This window comes from Acartia tonsa, chromosome 4 (genome assembly GCF_053477335.1).
Source record: "Acartia tonsa isolate MP-2025a chromosome 4, ASM5347733v1, whole genome shotgun sequence".
NCBI classification, from domain to species: domain Eukaryota; kingdom Metazoa; phylum Arthropoda; class Copepoda; order Calanoida; family Acartiidae; genus Acartia; species Acartia tonsa.
In genome coordinates, this window is record NC_137263.1 from 23,608,429 (window position 1) to 23,630,320 (window position 21,892).

The window sequence follows — 21,892 nt, forward strand, 5'->3', positions numbered from 1 at the left end:
AATGTTAAAAATTCCTTTCATGTTCAAAAATATTTCCGTTATATTTTCTGATAACATAATAATTACTCAATTTTAATTAATTTATTTTTACTTAACTTTTCCCACTTTTAAAATTAAAATTTGAGACCTCTAGCGGGATTTTTTCTAACCATGTAATATAGAAAAAAAGAATGGAATGAAAATTAAATGAAAGTCATTTAGATGAAAAAAAGATGACAGGAATGTTTTTTTCATGAAAAAAATGAAAAGTAAATGACCAGCATTTATTTTTCATCTCTTAATGATATGAAGATTCTTGGCACATTTTGGAAAAAGTCAAACATGAAAATTTAATGCCGGGTCATTTTTCAGAAAATTACAAAAATGAAAAATAAATGTTGGTCATTCACTTTTCATTTTCAATGAAAAAAACATTCTTTTCATCTTTCTGGCATTTGGGGGAAAATTACAAAAATGGAAAAAAAATGCTGGTCATTTATTTTTCATTTTCAATGAAAAAAAGATTCCTATCATTTCTATGAATTTGAAATTGTCATTTAATTTTTTTGGAGAGATGACGCATGTTTGACTGGGTTGTTAATAGCGAGATCTTAACGCACAGACAAAAAAAAGTAAATAAAATGTGCAAACTTATAAAAAAAATCGTTCAATTTCAAATAAAGATAACGTCCTTTTTCGAAAACGACTTTTGGATAACATAGGCAGGTAGATTAACTATAATATATTTCATATGTGCTTTACGTTAATCCGGTTCCTCTGAATGCGAAGCGAAGCTTCATTCAAGCTTCAAATACCCCATCCTCTTATAATATACCCCCCTCGTATACCCCACTCCATATAGTGCGCCATAGCAGAAAACATGCCTATTAAGAAGTCTATGTATGTTGCCTTGATAAGGAAGGAGGGGGAGGGGTGAGGGAGAGGGTGGGACAAGAAATGTAACACAGCAGGAAGCTGACAAGGGGAAATTGAAAAAGGAGGGGGGTGGGTGGGGGCTAAGGCAGTTAATTTTTATATGCAAAGGGGGAAAGACGGCGTTTCTTCCTATTTAGAATGAATTTGGTTCAATTTAGGGAAGGAAATATCAAACATTGTATTAGTAGTACATATAAACACACACACACAATCACATACATGTTGTTACTTTATAATATAAAGAAGAATATAAACATTAAGCATGATGTGTAAAGTTAAATTAGTGCCAAAAGTTTTTGTTCTTTTTAGTTTGTTCTTAGCTTATTAGCTTATCTTTCAGTTATATAAAGTGAAAATAAAGCATATATTTATAACAAAGCTTTGTTTATGGTATTTTTTATCACATTTATATTTAAGAAGTTTGTACCTACTTTATTTGAATATCTTAAAAACTATGATTTTCTAGAAATATATTGTGTTCAAATATAAATATTCATTCTTTTTAATACAATTGAATTAAATGTGTTATATTTTCAAAAAATACGTTGCTTAATAAAAAATTTATGGAAAATTACAAAAGCTCCTCCAAAAAATTATTGTAAATAAATATTAACATTGTTGAAAGCGAAGCTTTTCTATAATTAGGGACGGTTCGTCCGTCCTTTTGTTAATTTAGAAATGTTAGTATTCTACTATCGATTTCAAACTTTGCATGATTTCATCTGATTTTTGGAATAATGACTCTTAGCAAAACAAGGTACAATATTATAACCGAGGCATCTTTATAATCAAATCCTTTAAATGAAAGTATGTCCTTTTACTGTATCATATATTTATGAAGTTATGTAACAAGTTTATGTACAATTTCGTTTAGACGTACTTAGAATTGTCTGCTCTACTTATTAAGCTACGGAGTTATAACGATCTACTTTATTTTAAACTTGCGGCTACGCCCCTAGAGGCGATTTTTCTTGGTAGGGTGGTAATACCCTCCCACCCAAAAATGTTATAAACCTTATAGATACTTCGGTACAAACAGACAACATACAGACATCCTGTTACTTTATCGTAAGAATATTTAATAATCTTAAATACTGAAATTTTGTCTTTGTTTTTCTGTTTATTTGGTTGTTGTACATAATAGTATAAAAATAAATTCCCTAGAAAATTCAAGGCCAATGTTTTAATTTATTGCCTTTCTATGTAAATTTAAACAAATTTAAGAATGAACAAATAGTATCTTGAGTTTTGGTTGGTGGTATAGTATATGGAATATTCCATGTCTTAATTTTGTGCTGTTATTATATCATTATATGAATTGATGTATAATATACGTGGATATTATGACAGGGTAAAAATTGTCGTCAATTTAGGTTGCTATTTCCCTGTCTTTTATTGGCAAGTTCGTTCTTCCATTAGTCTGGAGTCTGTGTGTTGGCCTATCATTGGTCATTTGTATTGTATGGCGTCATTTAGAGGCACTAGGCTTCCAGGATTTGGTTTCATTGACCATGTAATAAATGACATGTAGTCGATTTAATGCCACAATGGTTGCAGATTTGACAGGTTCTATCAGGGAGGGAGGGGACATTGGGCTGTTTATTACAATAGTCCCCAAAGTTTTATAATAACATTGTCATTGGTTGGTCAATGGGTTGATTGTCCACACGTTTCAACCAATAATTGTAATCTACAGAAGTGGTAATTTTGATCATTTTTGGGTATATACTATACATCTGATTGGCCATTGTCTTATCCCTTTAGATCCCTGGGTTTTATGTTGAAGATGGTATCAGTACAAGTCTATGAATACTAGATTTTTCCAAATTTAGAACAATAAGTAGTGATTTATTTCTTACTAGAGGCTACGCCCCCACGAGGCCTCTAGGAGCACCTTAGAAAGGGGGAGTTGAATTAGATAAACCAATTTTTTATTTTAGATTAAAAAAGAAAAATTTAATGTCTTTTTTTGTTGAGGGGGTGTATTTTTTTCTAGTGGCGATTTTTGTTGGGAGGGTTCTTGTACCCTCCCCTAAAATAATATTAATCTTCCCAGGACCTATGAGAAGCTACCCTTTAAAGGAGAACCATAACGGTTCAGCGGTTAGAGAGATCCCTCGGTACAGACATATACACAGTCTTATTTATGTTATGTATCACAAGTTATGTTACAAAAAATATTCAAATGTTTTCTTTAAAATACAATTATATCTAGTTCTTCGTATTTTTTAAAATTTGTTAAAGTTTATTAAAAATGTCCAAATTCCCAGGATTCGTTTCAAACTTTTAATTTCTTCCAGAAAAAAAGAAGGTTGGATCAAGTCGAAATTACTAAGGAACAATGTCTCCAAGAAGGGAGGGGGGTAATGGGGTGTTCACCCCCTTACCCTAAAAAATTTTTGGCAGCTTAACACCCAAAATTTTTCAATCAGGGTTCAAATATACAAGCAATGGGAAGGAGAAATTACACATTTGAATTCTTTTTGGGATTAAATTTCTATAAAAAGGGTCTATGGCAATTCCAAATTTCTTATGCTGGTGGTAATCATCACCCCTTGGACAAACTAATTTATGTCGTATTTATCAGACCTCACAGTTGTTTAAAAAGTACCCTTCTTCGTATTTCCAACATGATATACTTGTACATAACCTAACTATACAGTATACATTTTTTTTACAAATTCATATGTATACAAAAGTTTTCGTTTATCATAATTTAACCTAGCCTAAAACGTTAAATTTATTATCACAATAAATGAATATACTCGTTAAATTAAGCTCATTAAAGGAATTTACCCCAAATTTACCCCGTTTGGGAAAATTTCTTTGAAACATTCTTCTTAAAATAATTATTTTAAGAAGAATGTTTTTCGTGAAATATAAAATGGGCCAAATCCTACAATCATTAATCCTTAATCTTAGGCTAGCAAGGGAAATTTTCTAGGGCCTTAAGGGAAGTGAAAATGACCAAAAAATTATGTTCATTCCCAATGATGATAAACTGAATAACCTCCCTCTGTGTATTTCAATTATTGGTTGAAAATAATGAAGACTTCTTGTTTGAAACTAACAATCAAAATTTAATTAAGTACCAAAATTTTTAAAGCTAACAAATAAAACTTTGTGTAACAATGTCATTTACATTCCAATGTCCTCTCCCACCCTGGAATTTTGTAGGTTTTTTTCCAATAACAATTAGGTATCTTAATTTTTATAAATACCTAAATTACCACCCCCCCCCCCCCCTCCTCCTTCCTCTCAGTAGATTACAGTTATTAGATAAAAATAATGTTTGAAACTACCAATCAAAATTTGATAAAGTATCCAACGTTTTAGAGCTAACGAATAAAATAACGGGGTCATAAAAACATTGGGTACCAGTGACCCTTCCCTTCATTTTTAAAGCTTTGATCCAATAACAATTATTTTAGCATTTTAAAATACCTAAATGATTAAGAATTAACGCTAATTGATATGAGTAACATTTCTTCTATACAGGCATTTGTTTATGATTCAACAAGGTCCCCAGTCCAAAGGTTTGTTTGTATAAAAACAGTGTCATGCCAAGGAAACTAGTCTTTGTTTACTTTTGCAGCTCAGTAATTCATCGGGGACTTTGTTGTTATAAACAAAATTCTAATTTAAAAAAGAAATAATTTATGGTTTAATTTCAGGCAAAATGTTTGACATTTTTGGCTCTGTTAAAGGGCTGATAAAGTTAGACGAAATATGCATTGATAATAATATTTTTAGACTTCATTACAAGGTTAGTCATTTTTTTAGTAGCGAAGCTACTCTGTAATTTTGAATGTCAGTCCGTCTGAGACGTATTGGGTGAAACGTGAATTTCTCAGCTCCTAAAAATATAGACTCAATAAACGCGCGGTTAGAGTTATACTACACAACAAGAACAAAATTCTTATCGTTTGAAAGTTTCTGTACAACTAAAAAAATATAGACTACTGAAATTTCTTGTCAACATTCCCATAAATAATGAGCATAAACATCCATGGCAGTCGGACATCTTTTTAGTGTGTATTTTCTCTAATAAATTATATTCTTGATTTTAACAAATTCTCTTTAAATCTATGTACTTGTACGTATTCCAATCCACGATTTTTTGTGATTTGCTACTTGTGGATGTTGTCATTCTTGTTTTCTTATTCTTCTTATCTTTCAAAAGATAAATAAATGTTATAAAATTTTTATATGTCCCTAATATTTATTTTAATGAATTATAGGTATGTTTGCTATACAATTAAATTTGATAGATACAAGTTTTGCTTTTAATCATTTTGAAGAAAAAAAATTTTATTCAAACTTTTCAAAGATAAATTATTTAAATTTTTTCACTTGCAAAGAATAGTTATTTCTCGCATCGTATTATAAACGGCTTTCCGCGGATATAGAAAGTACAATTATGATATTAAAACTAGTTTTTTTAGCCCCGAGGTGCCGAAGGCACCGGCTAAAAAACTGGTTTAAATCTTATGATTGTACATTTCTATATTCGTAGAAAGCTGGATATAATACGATGCTAGACAAGACATAGTTTTTTCGTATGGATGAGAACCGGTTCCTATCCACCGGATTCGAATGAATACGAGAAATAAGATTAAGGAATCTAAATCATAATTATTAAATTTAAGTTTATAGTAATTAATAAAAGGATGACAACATTCATAAAAGCTAAGCTCTGGAAAGGTAGACCAAACGAACATTAACACTTTTAGAGACTGAGTAAGAATAATATAATATATTTTTTTTGCAAAACTGCTTAAGTAATTACTTACATTTTTAGGACTTGAATATACAGATGCTTTGCTTCTAATATTAGATGTGATAGGAATTAATATTTCAAAAATCATATTAATAGAATATTTATAACACATAAAAAAATTGTTGTTAAAAGGTTAAAAATAAACATGTTTTAAAAGGACTGACGGATGGACCGACCTTAATTATAGAAACCTTCGCTTTTAATAAAGAAAAAACATATGATATGGTATCATTGCCTGTCATAAAAGTAGAGGTGAAATATTGTTCTGTAGATAAAATAATTCTCTCTGCATCCTTTTATGTAATCATATTACAAATTCACATTTTTATTCTACTTATTATTGTAAAGTTTATTTAATATTCAAAAGAACATTCTTATTCATAGTAAGTACAGCAACAATAATAACAAAATACAGTGGACTGTAGTATGAAAAAATGTTTAGAACATCCTTTAAGGGTTTTTAATGCATGTGTAGTAAGTTAGTTTTTGGCAGGCTTTGTTATTGAATTAGACGGTTCTTAAAAAAATATGGTATAACTGATATGGAAGTTATACTGCATTTAATATTTTTAATTTCCTTTAAAGTAATTTTTTAAAAATCTGTGAATTAGCAATAAAATTATAGATAATTTCCTTTAAAGCTCTTTATAGTGTCTATAAAAAGGGGATAAATTTAAAACTTTTGGCCGAAGTATCCCGAATAATGTCATATTATAATAGTCTATTATTCTTATATGACGTCATTCGTTCTTTTTCGGCCAAAAGTTTTTAAAATTATTTTCTTTTTTTTTATAGACAATATAAAGCGTTTTTGGGTATAGTCCCTTTCGTGGCAACGCCTCTTAAGGGGCGATTAGTGGTATTTAAAAAATGGCTTTTATTGGGTTAGGTGATTGCCCCGCATGGTTACTCAATTTGCCCTGCAGGGGCTAGAAAAATGAGAAAAGCTACTGTGAAAATACGAAGAAACGCCCTTTAAGAGGCGATTCCACGAAAGGGACTATACCCGAGCTTTTTTCCTTTATTTATTCGGACGGTTTGACGAACAACGATGCTCTATTTATTAAGAGGCTGCTCTACAAAAAAAAACTACAATAAAGGCTATATTTGATTTCCCCACTATCCTTCCTATTTATGACATCCTGAGAAAACAAAGTTTACAATATTCAGTGCTCAATTTCAGCAACAATATCCAAAATTTCAAATACAAATTCACTTCTCCTTTTTGTGAAGTTCAAAGAAAAAATAAAAATTCTGGAGAAGTCTAATATTACGCATATATTCGTATGTATGCTGCAGGATCAAGGTATAACCAACAGGCATAATATAAAATGGATGTAGAATATACGTGGATATTATGACGGTGGTAAAATTTTCAATATTGGTTAGTTCGTTCATCCAGTAGGAGAGGGTGGGTAGGGTAACGGGGAGGATGGGCGGTTTAGTTATTTTACCCCGCTGCGAGTATCACTTTATAGGAATACATGGTAATGTGTAAGATCCAAGTAATAATAAATCCATTCATAATAATAGAAGAAAAAAATTGGGGGATGGATCGATATAAAGGTCGTAAGTGTTTTTAAGACAAAAATATCTCGATATGGGGGTTAATTTAGGTTTATTGGTGTAAAATAGCTCCCGACAACCCCCCCCCCCCTCCTCCCAAAAAAAACTAGTAGGTATAAATTAAAAGGAGGAGTTGGTTTCTAATAGGGTTGGGCCGGATACTTTTTTGGCCTGATACCGGATACCGGATATCCGGCTGATTTCAAACGCCGGATATCCGGTAACCGGCCGGATATCCGGCTAACGCCGGATATCCGGCAAATATCCGGTTATCCGGCCAAATTACCGGATATCCGGCCGGATAACCGGCCAAATTACCAGATACTAAGGTAGCAAAAAAATTTTTTTTCAGAAATCTTATATAAATTTACATAAAGTTAAACTTGTTCAGAAAAAATGTTCTTCTAGCTTCAATAATAATAAAATTATAACCATTTAAAATTTTAAAAAGCAGAGATTTTTGGTGTAAAGTATAAAAAATTATAGAACCGGATATCCGGCCGGATAGTTTCAATATCCGGTATCCGGCCGGATATTGAAAATGGCCGGATATCCGGCCGGATATCCGGCCACACCGGATATCCGGCCCAACCCTAGTTTCTAACATTTTTTTTGGAGGGGGTGGGGGGTGGTTAGGAGGTCAAAACCCAAGACGTTGGAATAATTAATCTTCCACCAATCATATTTGCTGTATTCTGTAATTTTCAAATCTTGTGATTATTAGTTGGAAGAACAGGAATGTAGATTAATCTATGTAAAATGTAAATTATACCTACACATATCTGATCCCTGCCTGCCTGTCCTATAGAAAATCATTTTAACTTTGAAGTCTGAAGAAAAGTTATATAATAGGTTCCAAGAGCTGATGATTTATAAACTTTTCTACTTCAAGTTTCTTTTGACAAGACCTGAAGAGGTTTGACTTGTGAAACATGTTGGCAACTCAAGAGGATAATTCATCAAACATTTAGCATAGTTTTAATCAACACTTTATTACCAGAAGATATTTTCCAGTATGACTTCGAAACCGGTTTGTATCTGCTGGATTAGAACCGGTTCTTAGCCTTTCTAAAAAATCCAGTATAGCATAGAATTACAGACAATTTTTCACGAATACTTAAATAAAATTAAAACCAGTTTTGTTGACCCCGGCCTTTGTTCTAAAAAACTGGTTTCATCTTATAATTTTCAATTTCTATATCCGCGCGCGGAATACTGTTTATAATACGATGTGATAAATAACTAACATAATCAATAAATATCACAGATACACGTATTATATATGTAATAATTTCATATGTAATATTTGCAGGAGGCATCGCAATTTTTCTTCCTAGCCTGTTTAAAAACAATGTTTAAAAATTAGCTTAAAGTCATTTAAAGGGTATTTATACTTACTATTTTTTGTTTAACCCCGCTCCCAACCATCCCCCATATTCAATCATTTTTTCAGAGGGGGGGGGGTGGTATTGGGATATTTTTTCAAATTGGGCCTTGTTTCTTCTTAAGGCTGACTTACCCATCAGATAAATAGCATAAAACCTGCTCATTGGATTCAAAACCTAAATTTGTTACATATTGGACACACATTTACGAGATCTTTCACACGCACAAATACATTCTGTTACTACTTATCACATTGAATTTAATTACTCACAGCTTGTGTATATTTTATTTTCACATCAAATCATAAGAATAAAATAAAATTTTGAAAATTGAAAAAAAATTTCCAGCGCTGAACATTTCAGAATAAAGTAATTTGCATCAATCTTTTCTGCCAATCAAAATTTACAATTTCATAAATTTATATTCTTGAGTAAAATACCTTGTTGGATTCGCTGAACGGAGGAATGGATTTAGAATATACATGGATATTATGACAGGGGAAAAATTGTCGTCAATTTAATTTGGAACTAATTTATTAGCCAGTTCGTTCATCCATTATGAGGAGATGTGGTAAAGGGTGTGAAAGGGGTTTATTGTTATTTTAGCCCACTGCTTTGCTTGTTTCACTTTATTAGAGAACATGAAAATCTGGTGTAATATCCAAGTAATAATATATCCAATAACGAAGGATATCTTGTAAAATATAAAATTCTGTAGAATGTTCGTTGCACTTATTGTTGATAAAATATTCAGATTAGAACAGTTATAATAGATTATCAATTATAATCTTATACATTAATAATCAAGGACAATTAAGTGATGAATAGACTTAAAGACTTAATTAGATTATTGCTTATTTTTTTTAAACAAATGTATTTTTATGTTTTGTTTTTAAGCATTTTATAACAGCACCAGGGAGGGAGCTGGTCCCCAAACTTTTATAGCTTAATAGTTGGTTTTAAAACTTTGAGGACTTTATTAGAATTTTGATTTGGGTCATTAAGTTGAGTGTCAAAAAGTTTCAAATTGTATTATACAGAAGGGAAATCATTTTGTGTATCATGATTGGGGATGTACATCAATTTATCATTAACATGGAATGAAAAATGCCCAATGATACAAAGTTTTATTGAATTGCACAAAAATATGCGAAAAAAATAATTAAACGCGCGTTTTCTGAAGCCAGGCGCATTTCTTGGCCATTGATATATTAGATTATTTGTAGACCTTCATTATGCAAGTTATACATGTATACTACAACACTTAAAGCTACAAAAGTTTGAAAAACACAAGATTTATCACTATTTGTGTAATTTTTGCTAAAATGTTGCTTAAATTGATGTGTTTGCATGTATAACATGATGTCATATATGTTAACATTTTACCACTCCATTACCCCTTGATTGGATCAACTGAATTTGAGTTTCCGATTGTGTACATAGTTTCCTCATCCTATCTCAGTATTTACCTCTAGCTAAAAAAAGCTTCAAACTTCATAAAAAAAATGGAAGAAGAAAAATTTTGATTTTTGGAAAGTTTGAAGCTTTTTTAGCTAGTAGTAAATATTGAGATATTGAGAGGAAACTATGTACACAATCGGAAAACTCAAATTCAGTTGACCCTTGATTGGATTGATTACATTGTACTCTTAGCAAATCAGGATATTGCATCCTATCACAGCTTTTTTCCTGCCCAAATATATTTTTTAAACAAGGATGACAACATCCATAAAAGTGAAGCTCTGAAACGGTAGGACAAACGAAAACGAACATTAACACTTGTTGAGTGACAGAACTGAATAAGCTGAATACCACTGTTTTAAGTCTAAACAATATTGGAAATGAATTTGTTACAAAAATGCTAAAAATACATAAGACTGTTTAAGGATATACTTACATTTTAGGACTTGATTTTGTAGATGCTATGCGTCGCTTATAACATTGTATATTGTTGTGATAAGAATCAATAAAATTATATTTATAATAAATTGATGTTAAAAATGACGTACGGACCGACCCTAACTACAGAAAAACTTCGCTCGTAAAAATTATTTATGTTTTAAAAACAATATCAAAAATGTATCAAAAAAAAATTAACATAAACATTTTAAAACATGATTTTTTTTCAAAGTAAGACGTATATTTGGTGATATACATATAAACTTATGTTTGAATTAGTGGCGTGCACAGGATTGTGCCAGGGATGTGTTAACCTTTATAATTTAAATTTTAAGAAGGATGTAGAGTGTAGACATCCCCACTTCCCTACATGCCTAGGGTTTAAAACCTATATATACATTTCCTCTAATAAAAACTAGGAGCTCTGTATTCAAATGAGTAAGAAAAATAGAAAAATATCTAAAAAAAAAACAAGCTTAGATGAAAAAATAAAATAGCCTTAAAACCATCCATGGACCTATATAAAGCTTCCATAAAATGAAGACTTAATCCGTTCAGTAAGATACAGACAAAAAACCTTACTACTTTATATAACAGGATATAATTTCAGGCGACCTTCATCGTGTTGGTGACGTGCAGCTTGTTGGTGACCTCCAGACAGTACATCGGGGATCCTATTGATTGTATTGTGGAAGAGATTCCTCAGAATGTGATGGATACCTACTGCTGGATCCACTCCACCTACAGTGTCACTCATAAGGTTGTCATTTGACTTTAAATAGTAGCGGAGCTACTATATAACTAGGATATGTCTGTCTACAATTGGATTAGGAGGAGTATTATACATACTGTTTCTTTTTTGCACTATTTCTGTACAGAAAAAAGTCCTTCCCCCCCCCCCCCTTCTTTTCTTCTTTTAAAAATGCCTCTTGAGCCTGATAGGGACACAAACAAAGCAAATACTTTGCAATAAATCTAGAGGTAATTTAAGAAAACCAGATAAAAAAGTTCCAATGTGAAGCTTTGTTTAAATGTAGAGCTTAGTGGTCATTGGAATCTAAAGCACAAAACCATCACAAGACCAGCAGGTTTATTGCCTGAAGTGTAGAGCCTGATGGGTTCAGTGGTTACTTAGATTTTAAGCTTAACAGACAGACAGACGGACAGACAGACATCGTTCTACTTTGTGTCCACACCTAATGGATATAATAAAATATAATATTTAGGCTGATGTAGCCCACCCTAGTGTGGCCACATCCACTAGAGATAATGATAATTAATATCTAGGCTGATGTAGCCCACCCTAGTGTGGCCACAACCACTAGAGATAATGATAATTAATATTTAGGCTGATCTAGCCCACCCTAGTGTGGCCACATCCACTAGAGATAATGATAATTAATATCTAGGCTGATGTAGCCCACCCTAGTGTGGCCACAACCACTAGAGATAATGATAATTAATATTTAGGCTGATGGTGTTGTTGTAGCTGATGTAGCCCACCCTAGTGTGTCCACACCCACTAGAGATAATAGTATATTATATTTAGGCTGATCTAGCCCACCCTAGTGTGGCCACACCCACTAGAGATAATGATAATTAATATTTAGGCTGATCTAGCCCACCCTAGTGTGGCCACACCCACTAGAGATAATGATAATTAATATTTAGGCTGATGGTGTTGTTGTAGCTGATGTAGCCCACCCTAGTGTGTCCACACCCACTAGAGATAATAGTATATTATATTTAGGCTGATGGTGTTGTTGGAGCTGATGTAGCCCACCCTGGTGTGGCCACGCCCAATGGAGATGGATCTGGTAGAAAATATCACAAATATTATCAGTGGGTCTGCTTCACACTCTTCTTCCAAGCCATTCTCTTCTATATTCCCAGGTATGAATGTAAATGTGTTTCTTATATTTTATTGTTAAAACATATTAAAGGCTTATTTTTGTCCTTAAAGGCATTATATAAAACTAATAATAAATGGATTTTAAATAAAATACTTGGTTGTATTTCCTACATTTTATTTTTAAATCTGTATAATAATTTCTAATTTTTGTTGATTATGACGAATTTTTCTATCTTTAAAATTTAAATAGAAATTAAAGCCTCAAATGAAAGCTTAAATAGTAACCAACGAGAAAAACTATCTGTAATTTATGAAATAAACTAGGTATCTAAATTGTTCTTTTTAGATACATGTGGAAGACATGGGAGTGTGGTAAGCTGAAAATGCTTGTGCAAGGTAAGATAAAAAACAAACTTTCAAGTATGGCTTTTAACCCGATTAATATTCGCTGGATTAGAACCGGTTCTCAGTCATACTGAAAAATCATATATAGCATCGTATTACAGACACTTTTCCTTAAAAAATGAAGAAAAAAAATCCCCAAAGTTGTTAAGCCAACGCATAAGAAAACGTTATTATTAAACTTTGGGGACTAGTGTAATAACAGCCCGTTGTCCACTTTCTTTCTGTGGAATTTCTTATATAACTCAAATGCAGGTTACCTCCAGATATTTTGTACGTTTTTTATGCCTTTTTGAAAAAAAAATTGTATCTAGTGTTCAATTCTTTCACCATTTCAATGCTTTCTCGTCATTTTTACGGCATTTGGGACATCTGAAATGATGGTCCCTAAAATGTTTGTTTGTCCGTTTGTCTGTTAGTTTGTTAGTTACGCTAATAGAGACACTACACTACAAATAATCTAGAGACGCACTGTCTAAATCAGTCAATAAGAAGCTTTTTTCATTTTAAAAAGGCATTTCATGAAAGCTATTCTTGTTTCATTCTAGCAAATATTCAATAAAAGTTTGCGATAGACAATTTTTCTAATTATTATTTAATTTGTCTAGACATGAACGTGCCAATAATCGAGGAGGACGCGAAGAAGGACCGCACCAAGATTCTAGTCGACTACTTCTCCTCCAACCGTTTCAACCACGACTTCTACGCCTACAAGTTCTTCTTCTGCGAGCTGCTCAACTTTGTGAATGTTGTCGGGCAGATCTGGTTGATGGATGTCTTCCTGGGGGGAGAGTTTACAACATACGGTGCTGAGGTGGTGGCCATGACTGAGCTGGCCCCGGAGAACAGGATGGATCCCATGTCCAGAGTTTTCCCTAAGGTACGAAAAATCCTTATGATAAAGTAATAGGATGTTTGTTTAAATGTCTGTTTGTCTGTACCGAAGGATCTCGCTAACCACTGAACGGATTGGGTTCTCCTTAACAGGGTAGCTTCTCATAGGTCCAAGGAAGATTTATAACTATTTTGGGGGAGGGTACCACCACCCTCCCAATAGAAATTGGCTATATAAAAGATGAAGATTCTCAACCTACCCCAAAACGACTAAATAACATTGTCTAATGAATCAATCAATTGAAGTTGGAAGCTGATACGATGATTCTATGTTCACCCAAAAGTGTGTTGTGTAATTTCACAGGCAAATAACTGACAAATTGACAGACCAAGTAAGATAATGTAGCATATGTCCTTGTTCTCTATATATTTACACACAAGAATATATAAAGATTTAAATTTTACCTACATTAACAACAGAGAATTTTAGAGCTAAAGTTTTGAAAAGGTGACTGAGCAAAAAGTAACCTTTTACATGAAACGTAAATGTTTATAATTTTAGATGACCAAGTGTGAATTCCACAAGTTCGGTAGCTCCGGTACCGTGGAGAAGTTGGACGCCCTGTGTGTGCTTCCACTCAACATCATCAACGAGAAGATCTACGTCTTCTTGTGGTTCTGGTTCATCATTGTCGCCATTGTCACTGCCATTCAGGTCAGCAATCCTCTTATTATATAAAGTAGTAAGGTTTTTTTTGTCTGAAGCTTAAGATCTTAATAATTAATGAACTGATTAAGTTCTCTAATTCGGTAAGCTTCACTTTGGTCCCGAGATGGTTTTAGATTTAAGCCCTAGGATGGCTTTAAGCTATTTTTCTAGCCTTTCTCTTCGAATACATAGCCCCTAGATGCTAAGGGCCTAGCCAATAGTAAACAATTTCAATTTGAGGCGGGGTGTTCACACCCCTCTACCGCATGGGTGGGTTAGGTAGGTATGAGTTGTTTTTATGCCAAATTTTTCGTTAAATTTCCCACTTAATAAATCTAAATTTGAGACCTTTTTATTTGGGGTTTTTAAAAATCGTCTAGGTATAATATAAAGTAGCGAAGGATTTTAATTTATAGCAAAATATCTAGTAAAAGCAAGTTACAATTGCATAATGAGTTTCATACTTATTTATAAGTAAAAGGGTGTCCGCTCGTTATTTAATGATTTGGAATGAAGTTTAATTAGATTTGGAAATTTAAATTTTTAAGTCAATTCTATCACTAATTAGGTAAAATATATAAAAAAAATTAAATGGTGAATATTTTAAGAAATTTTATGAATACTTAGGGATTTATAGTAAGAAAGTCGTCTTACTTTTGCTGTGTTCAAAAGAAATGTCATATAGATCAGATACAATAATACTGTTTGTTGAAATATAATCATATATGCCGTTTTTTATGGATGTAGAAATTAATATACGTGGATATTCTGACGGGAGAAACATTTTCGTCAATTTAGCTTGCTATTGTCATTTATTGTTTATCCAATAGGAGGGAAGGGGATGGGATAAAGGGGAATCGTTATTTTAGCCCGCTACTTGTTTCACTTTATTAGAAAGATGAAAATATTATGTAAGATCCGGGTAATGCAATATTTATTTCTATGTTTTGATACTATACCGTGGAGTGACCCTTTTCAGTCCCAAAATATGAACATATATACTGTACTTAGGTTTTATACCGTGGAGTGACCCTTTTCAGTCCCAAAATATGAACATATATACTGTACTTAGGTTCTATACCGTGGAGTGACCCTTTTCAGTCCCAAAATATGAACATATACAGGGTGTCAGAAAAAACTGAGTTTTCCGATTTTCTGATACAACCAGTAGGAATTTGGAAAAAACAGTTAGAGGTTTTTGTTCTCTATAAAAATATATATTAAACTTAGAAAAGGTGTTTTTGAATATCTATGAAAACAACGGCGCTTTTTAGAGCATAAAGATTTCAAAAAGTGTGTGTGGTGACTTTTTCGGCAATTATTTTGTACTTTTTAGGTAGATTTATTTATAATAAAAAATGTCTACCATTCTAAAAAGATAAACAAACATATTTTTTGATTATTAAAATTTTTATTCAACAGATTGTAAATATTTAACATCTTAAAAATACAATTTATTTGAATTAAATTATCACATTATAAATCAAACGTTTTGTTGTAATCTATTGTTAAGATTTAATACCCCATGACCGGAAATATTTCATCTTGTTACCTAAATTCATCTTCCCTCCCCCAGAATTTCCTCTATATTTGGTGCAAGACTGGATTTAATCTACAAAATCTCCGCCCCCTTTTGACAAATTATACTTGTGTGTTATAATCCATCATAATAACTTCATTTAAATAGGGTAGGGTTTCTAAAAGGCATTTTTATTTTGAAAATTCAAACCTTGATAACTTTTTTATCTTAAGAGATTTTTTTGTCAAATAAAAAGGTTTTTTTCTTTTTACCATAGGCTACGTTATTATAGAAGATTCTTTTAAATGACATGCATCACAATCAAGAAATATGAAAAAAATGACAAATTGCAGTATTCTAAAAATGCTTGTGTGAGGAGCAAAAAAGCATTTCACCTTTAAAACTCATTAGAGTACTTTTCTTAGACCTTTTTCTAAATAAATATTGAAATTTTAAGATTTTTTTATACAAAATAGATGAGTTATTTTAATTTTTCTTGATCAACATTTTTCACACAAGGCATTTTTTGACACCATACACCTATCATAGAGGCCGCATTTTTAGAGATAATGAAAAACACCTTTTACAAGTTTGATGTGCTTTTGTACAGAGAACAAGGACATATAATTATTTTTTCTGTATTCCTTCTGGTTGTTTCTGAAAATCGAAAAACTCAGTTTTTTCTGACTCACCCTGTATACTATATTTAGGTTTTATACCGTAGAGTGACCCTTTTCAGTCCCAAAATATGAACATATATACTGTACTTAGGTTCTATACCGTAGAGTGACCCTTTTCAGTCCCAAATTATAACCATATATTATTATTTAGGTTTTATACCGTGGTGTGACTCTTTTTAGTCCCAAAATATGAATATATATACTATATTTAGGTTCTATACCGTGGAGTGACCCTTTTCAGTCCCAAATTATGAACATATATACTGTACTTAGGTTTTATACCGTGTAGTGACTCTTTTAAGTCCCAAATTATGAACATAAATACCATATTTAGGTTCTATACCGTGGAGTGACTCTTTTTATTCCCAAATTATAAACATATATATATGCTATTGTCATTTATTGTTTATCCAATAGGAGGGAAGGGGATGGGATAAAGGGGAATCGTTATTTTAGCCCGCTACTTGTTTCACTTTATTAGAAAGATGAAAATATTATGTAAGATCCGGGTAATGCAATATTTATTTCTATGTTTTGATACTATACCGTGGAGTTACTCTTTTTAGTCCCCAAATATGACCATATATACTATATTTAGGTTCTATACCGTGGAGTGACCCTTTCCAGTCCCAAATTATGAACATATATACTATACTTAGGTTTTATACCGTGGAGTGACCCTTTTCAGTCCCAAAATATGAACATATATACTATATTTAGGTTTTATACCGTGGAGTGACCCTTTTCAGTCCCAAAATATGAACATATATACTGTATTTAGGTTCTATACCGTGGAGTGACTCTTTTTAGTCCCCAAATATGAACATATATACTATATTTAGGTCCTATACCGTGGAGTGACCCTTTTCAGTCCCAAAATATGAACATATATACTAAATTTAGGTTTTATACCGTGGAGTGACCCTTTTCAGTCCCAAAATATGAACATATATACTGTACTTAGGTTCTATACCGTAGAGTGACCCTTTTCAGTCCCAAATTATAACCATATAATATTATTTAGGTTTTATACCGTGGAGTGACCCTTTTCAGTCCCAAAATATGAACATATATACTGTATTTAGGTTCTTTACCGTGGAGTGACTCTTTTTAGTCCCCAAATATGAACATATATACTATATTTAGGTTCTATACCGTGGAGTGACCCTTTTCAGTCCCAAAATATGAACATATATACTATATTTAGGTTTTATACCGTGGAGTGACCCTTTTCAGTCCCAAAATATGAACATATATACTGTACTTAGGTTTTATACCGTGGAGTGACCCTTTTCAGTCCTAAAATATGAACATATATACTATATTTAGGTTTTATACCGTGGAGTGACCATTTTTAGTCCCAAAATATGAACATATATACTATATTTAGGTTCTATACCGTGGAGTGACCATTTTTAGTCCCAAAATATGAACATATATACTATATTTAGGTTCTATACCGTGGAGTGACCATTTTTAGTCCCAAAATATGAACATATGTACTATATTTAGGTTCTATACCGTGGAGTGACCATTTTTAGTCCCAAAATATGAACATATATACTATATTTAGGTTCTATACCGTGGAGTGACCCTTTTCAGTCCCAAAATATGAACATATATACTATATTTAGGTTCTATACCGTGGAGTGACCATTTTTAGTCCCAAAATATGAACATATATACTATATTTAGGTTCTATACCGTGGAGTGACCCTTTTCAGTCCCAAAATATGAACATATATACTGTACTTAGGTTTTATACCGTGGAGTGACCCTTTTCAGTCCCAAAATATGAACATATATACTATATTTAGGTTTTATACCGTGGAGTGACCATTTTTAGTCCCAAAATATGAACATATATACTATATTTAGGTTCTATACCGTGGAGTGACCATTTTTAGTCCCAAAATATGAACATATATACTATATTTAGGTTTTATACCGTGGAGTGACCATTTTTAGTCCCAAAATATGAACATATATACTATATTTAGGTTCTATACCGTGGAGTGACCATTTTTAGTTCCAAAATATGAACATATATACTATATTTAGGTTCTATACCGTGGAGTGACCATTTTTAGTCCCAAAATATGAACATATATACTATATTTAGGTTCTATACCGTGGAGTGACCCTTTTCAGTCCCAAAATATGAACATATATACTGTATTTAGGTTCTATACCGTGGAGTGACTATTTTTAGTCCCAAAATATGAACATATATACTATATTTAGGTTCTATACCGTGGAGTGACCCTTTTCAGTCCTAAATTGAGAGAAATGCTTCTGCGTGCAAGATCAAGACTTTCACCTGAGAGAGAGGTAAAACTTCCAGTATGGCTTCGAAACCGATTACCATCCGCTGGATTATAACCGGTTCTAAGCCGTACTGAAATATCATATATAGCATCGTATAATCCATGGATAATAAAATAAAAATCATGAAATTGAAACTAGTTTTGTTAGCCCGGGCCTTTAGCCCCTCGGGGCTAACAAAAATGGTTTTAATATTATAATTATTCATTTTAATATTCGTGGAAATCTGTACATAATATGATAATAACGTATTAAGTTTTGATTGCTTTAAGGAAGGCAATTAGTGAAAGAAATGTTTATGTTGGTTATTACTGATCTTCTATGAATACTAAGGTCAAAACACTAAGAAACTAGGGCCACACAAACACACTCTATAAGTCAATGGATATTTTCTACTGCCTCAAATATGTAATCTAAATAAATAATATACTTTTAGGTGAACACGCTGTGCAGCAAGTTCAGCATCGGAGACTGGTTCCTTCTGTACCAGCTGGGCAAAAATATTGATCCACTCGTCTTCAAAGAATTTCTGGGAGACCTGTATCAGAAGATGAAGGACAACTCCAAGGTGGAGGAAGCCTACAGCTAAATATTTATGTGCTCAATGACGTGAGGTTGATTTATATGCCATTGACCTAGTACTGAATTGTGCGTTTTTTAACATATTGAAGGTTGTTTTTTTTCTACTAGAATCTTTTTTCCATTATGGCTTTGAAACCGATTAATATCCGCTGGATTAGAACCGGTTCTCAGCCATACTAAAAATCATGCATAACATCGTATTACAGACAATTTTCCACGAATAATAAAATAAAAATCATAAAGTTTATACCTGTTTTTTTTTAACCCGGGTGTTTGGCCCCTCAGGTCAAACTGGTTTAAATCCTATAATTTTTCATTTAATATCCGCGGAAATCTGTCTATAATACGATGCGATAAATAACGATTATCTACTTATTATTACTATGACATATGAGAAAGCAATATTTTCTTTAAAATTACATATACTTAACAATATATTGAATGTTTGGAAATAATACAATTTAACAATAATGTATGTTTAATAATATTTTCACAATTTTTGTAAATTAATACATTTTTGCTAAATATTTATCTAACACAATATCTAAATTATAAAAAGTTAAAATATTTTCTTCATTTTTGCTTCAATTCTTAAAAAATAACCGGTGACATGTAATTCCAATTCAATTATGTAATCGTTCAAAATATTTTTTTTAAAACTGCCCAAACTCTCAAATTAAAGTGGAAGCTCATTATAGTGCCTATGAATAAATGACGTCATACAATACAAATGACCATTGATAGGCCATAATACAGTCTAAATTACCAATGGTAGGCAAGTATACATTTTAATAGTAGGCCAGTATAACGGCCTTTTTATAGGCATTTGATAAAGCTTCATTAAAGTGCTATTATTGATATTTTTACTATACCTCACTTTAGAACTTCCATAAAAATACGGTAAATAAAATTTATACCTCTGTTTCATTGAAATCCTATCCCATATTCTTTCCTATCATAGAGGTTACGCGGCATTTGCGCGTGTGTGAAAGCTAAGCTTTATTAGGTTAACCTAACATAGTCACGAAATCACGTAATCACGCAACCTCTTCAATAGGATAGGATAGGCGATAGTACTCCAATAGAACAACTTTCTGACGAGCATTTTCAAACAAGTAACCCTTAATTGGCTGCTAGTAAGAACATTTTATATTTTTTTATTAAAACTTTTTATACTTTTATATGTAAATGTATATAGTACAAAAATGGGACCATGGAAAGAAAACGAAGCAGCGAGTTTCGCCATATTTTACAGTAGCTTTTCTCCTATTTCTAGCCCCTGCTGTGGGTTCTAACCCATCGGGGCCAATTTCCTAATCCTGTAAGGGCAATTATTAACATTTACCTAAAATAACCTATCAAAAACTACTGTAAAAAGACGATGAATCCTGCTACTTCGTTTTCTTTCATGGAAAATGGATCATGGATCCCAAAAATGTAGCAGCTTTTATGCAAACAAATAACCCGAGGCTTCTAATTAATTTCCAGTATGGCTTCGATTAATATCCGGTGGATTAGAACCGGTTCTTAGCCATACTGAAAATCATGTATAGCATCGTTTTACAGACAACTTCCAACGAATATTAAACTAAAAATTATAAAAATTAATACCAGTTTTGGTAGCTTGTGCCTTAACAAAACTGGGTTTATTCTTGTAATTTTTCATTTTGATATCCGCGGATAGCTGTCTGTAACATGATGCTTCTAATTTCTGTAAAATTTGCTTTAACTATAACATATCTGTATGTATTATAAATTTCATAAAAAAAAACAATGCATTTCCTATTTGAAATAAAATGTAAATGAAAAATATGTTTTTTTTTAAACCGAAGCTTTCCTATAATTATTTAGCCCTTTTCATAAATTTAGGCATGTTTGATTGTCCTATCAATTTTAACTTTGGATGAGTATTTCTGTAACGTTTAGGTACAATTTTAGGCATGTTTAAACTTTCCCATCAATTTTAACTTTAGATGAGGATTTCTGTAACGTTTAGGTACAATTTGGAACCTACTAGAAATATTATATTAAGTTTTAACATTCTACAAGTGTGCAAGTTTGAGTTCAGAGTTTAGTTTTTAATGATGTCGTCATCCTTATTTTCTATTTTTTTCTTTCAAGAGCGTTGCGGAGCCGTTTGATTTTGGTGCGGCTCCGGCTCCGCGAAGCCGTCTGTGATAAAAGTGGCTCAGGATTTGGCTCCGCCTCCGACCTAAAATCAAGAAAAACTCGACATATTTTTTTCCCACGTCTATTTAAGGTTTTAAAAGTTCAATTTTTGAAAAAAATGGACCTGAAGAACTTAAAAGGGCATTTGCACATGACAAAACAGAGTTACCAAATTATAATTTATAAAAAATCTCTTTATTTATCTAGTCCGGAGCCGGAGCCTATTTTTAACGAAAATTAGTGGCTATTCTTCTAGTGTTTTTCAGGCTCTTGTG

The 21,892-nt window shown here is 32.1% G+C and overlaps 1 protein-coding gene across 1 annotated transcript; it reads left to right on the forward strand.

Annotated features, from left to right (window-relative positions):
* The first annotated feature begins 4,525 nt into the window (after positions 1–4,525).
* On the forward strand, positions 4,526–21,258 carry Inx2 (innexin 2). The gene is made up of 8 exons (XM_080157030.1): positions 4,526–4,681; positions 11,156–11,305; positions 12,296–12,438; positions 12,744–12,793; positions 13,408–13,679; positions 14,196–14,348; positions 18,786–18,872; positions 19,303–21,258. Exons 1-8 carry the CDS (start codon positions 4,595–4,597, stop codon positions 19,453–19,455), a joined length of 1,095 nt encoding a protein of 364 aa, XP_080013156.1. The 5' UTR covers positions 4,526–4,594; the 3' UTR covers positions 19,456–21,258.
* Positions 21,259–21,892: the final 634 nt, after the last annotated feature.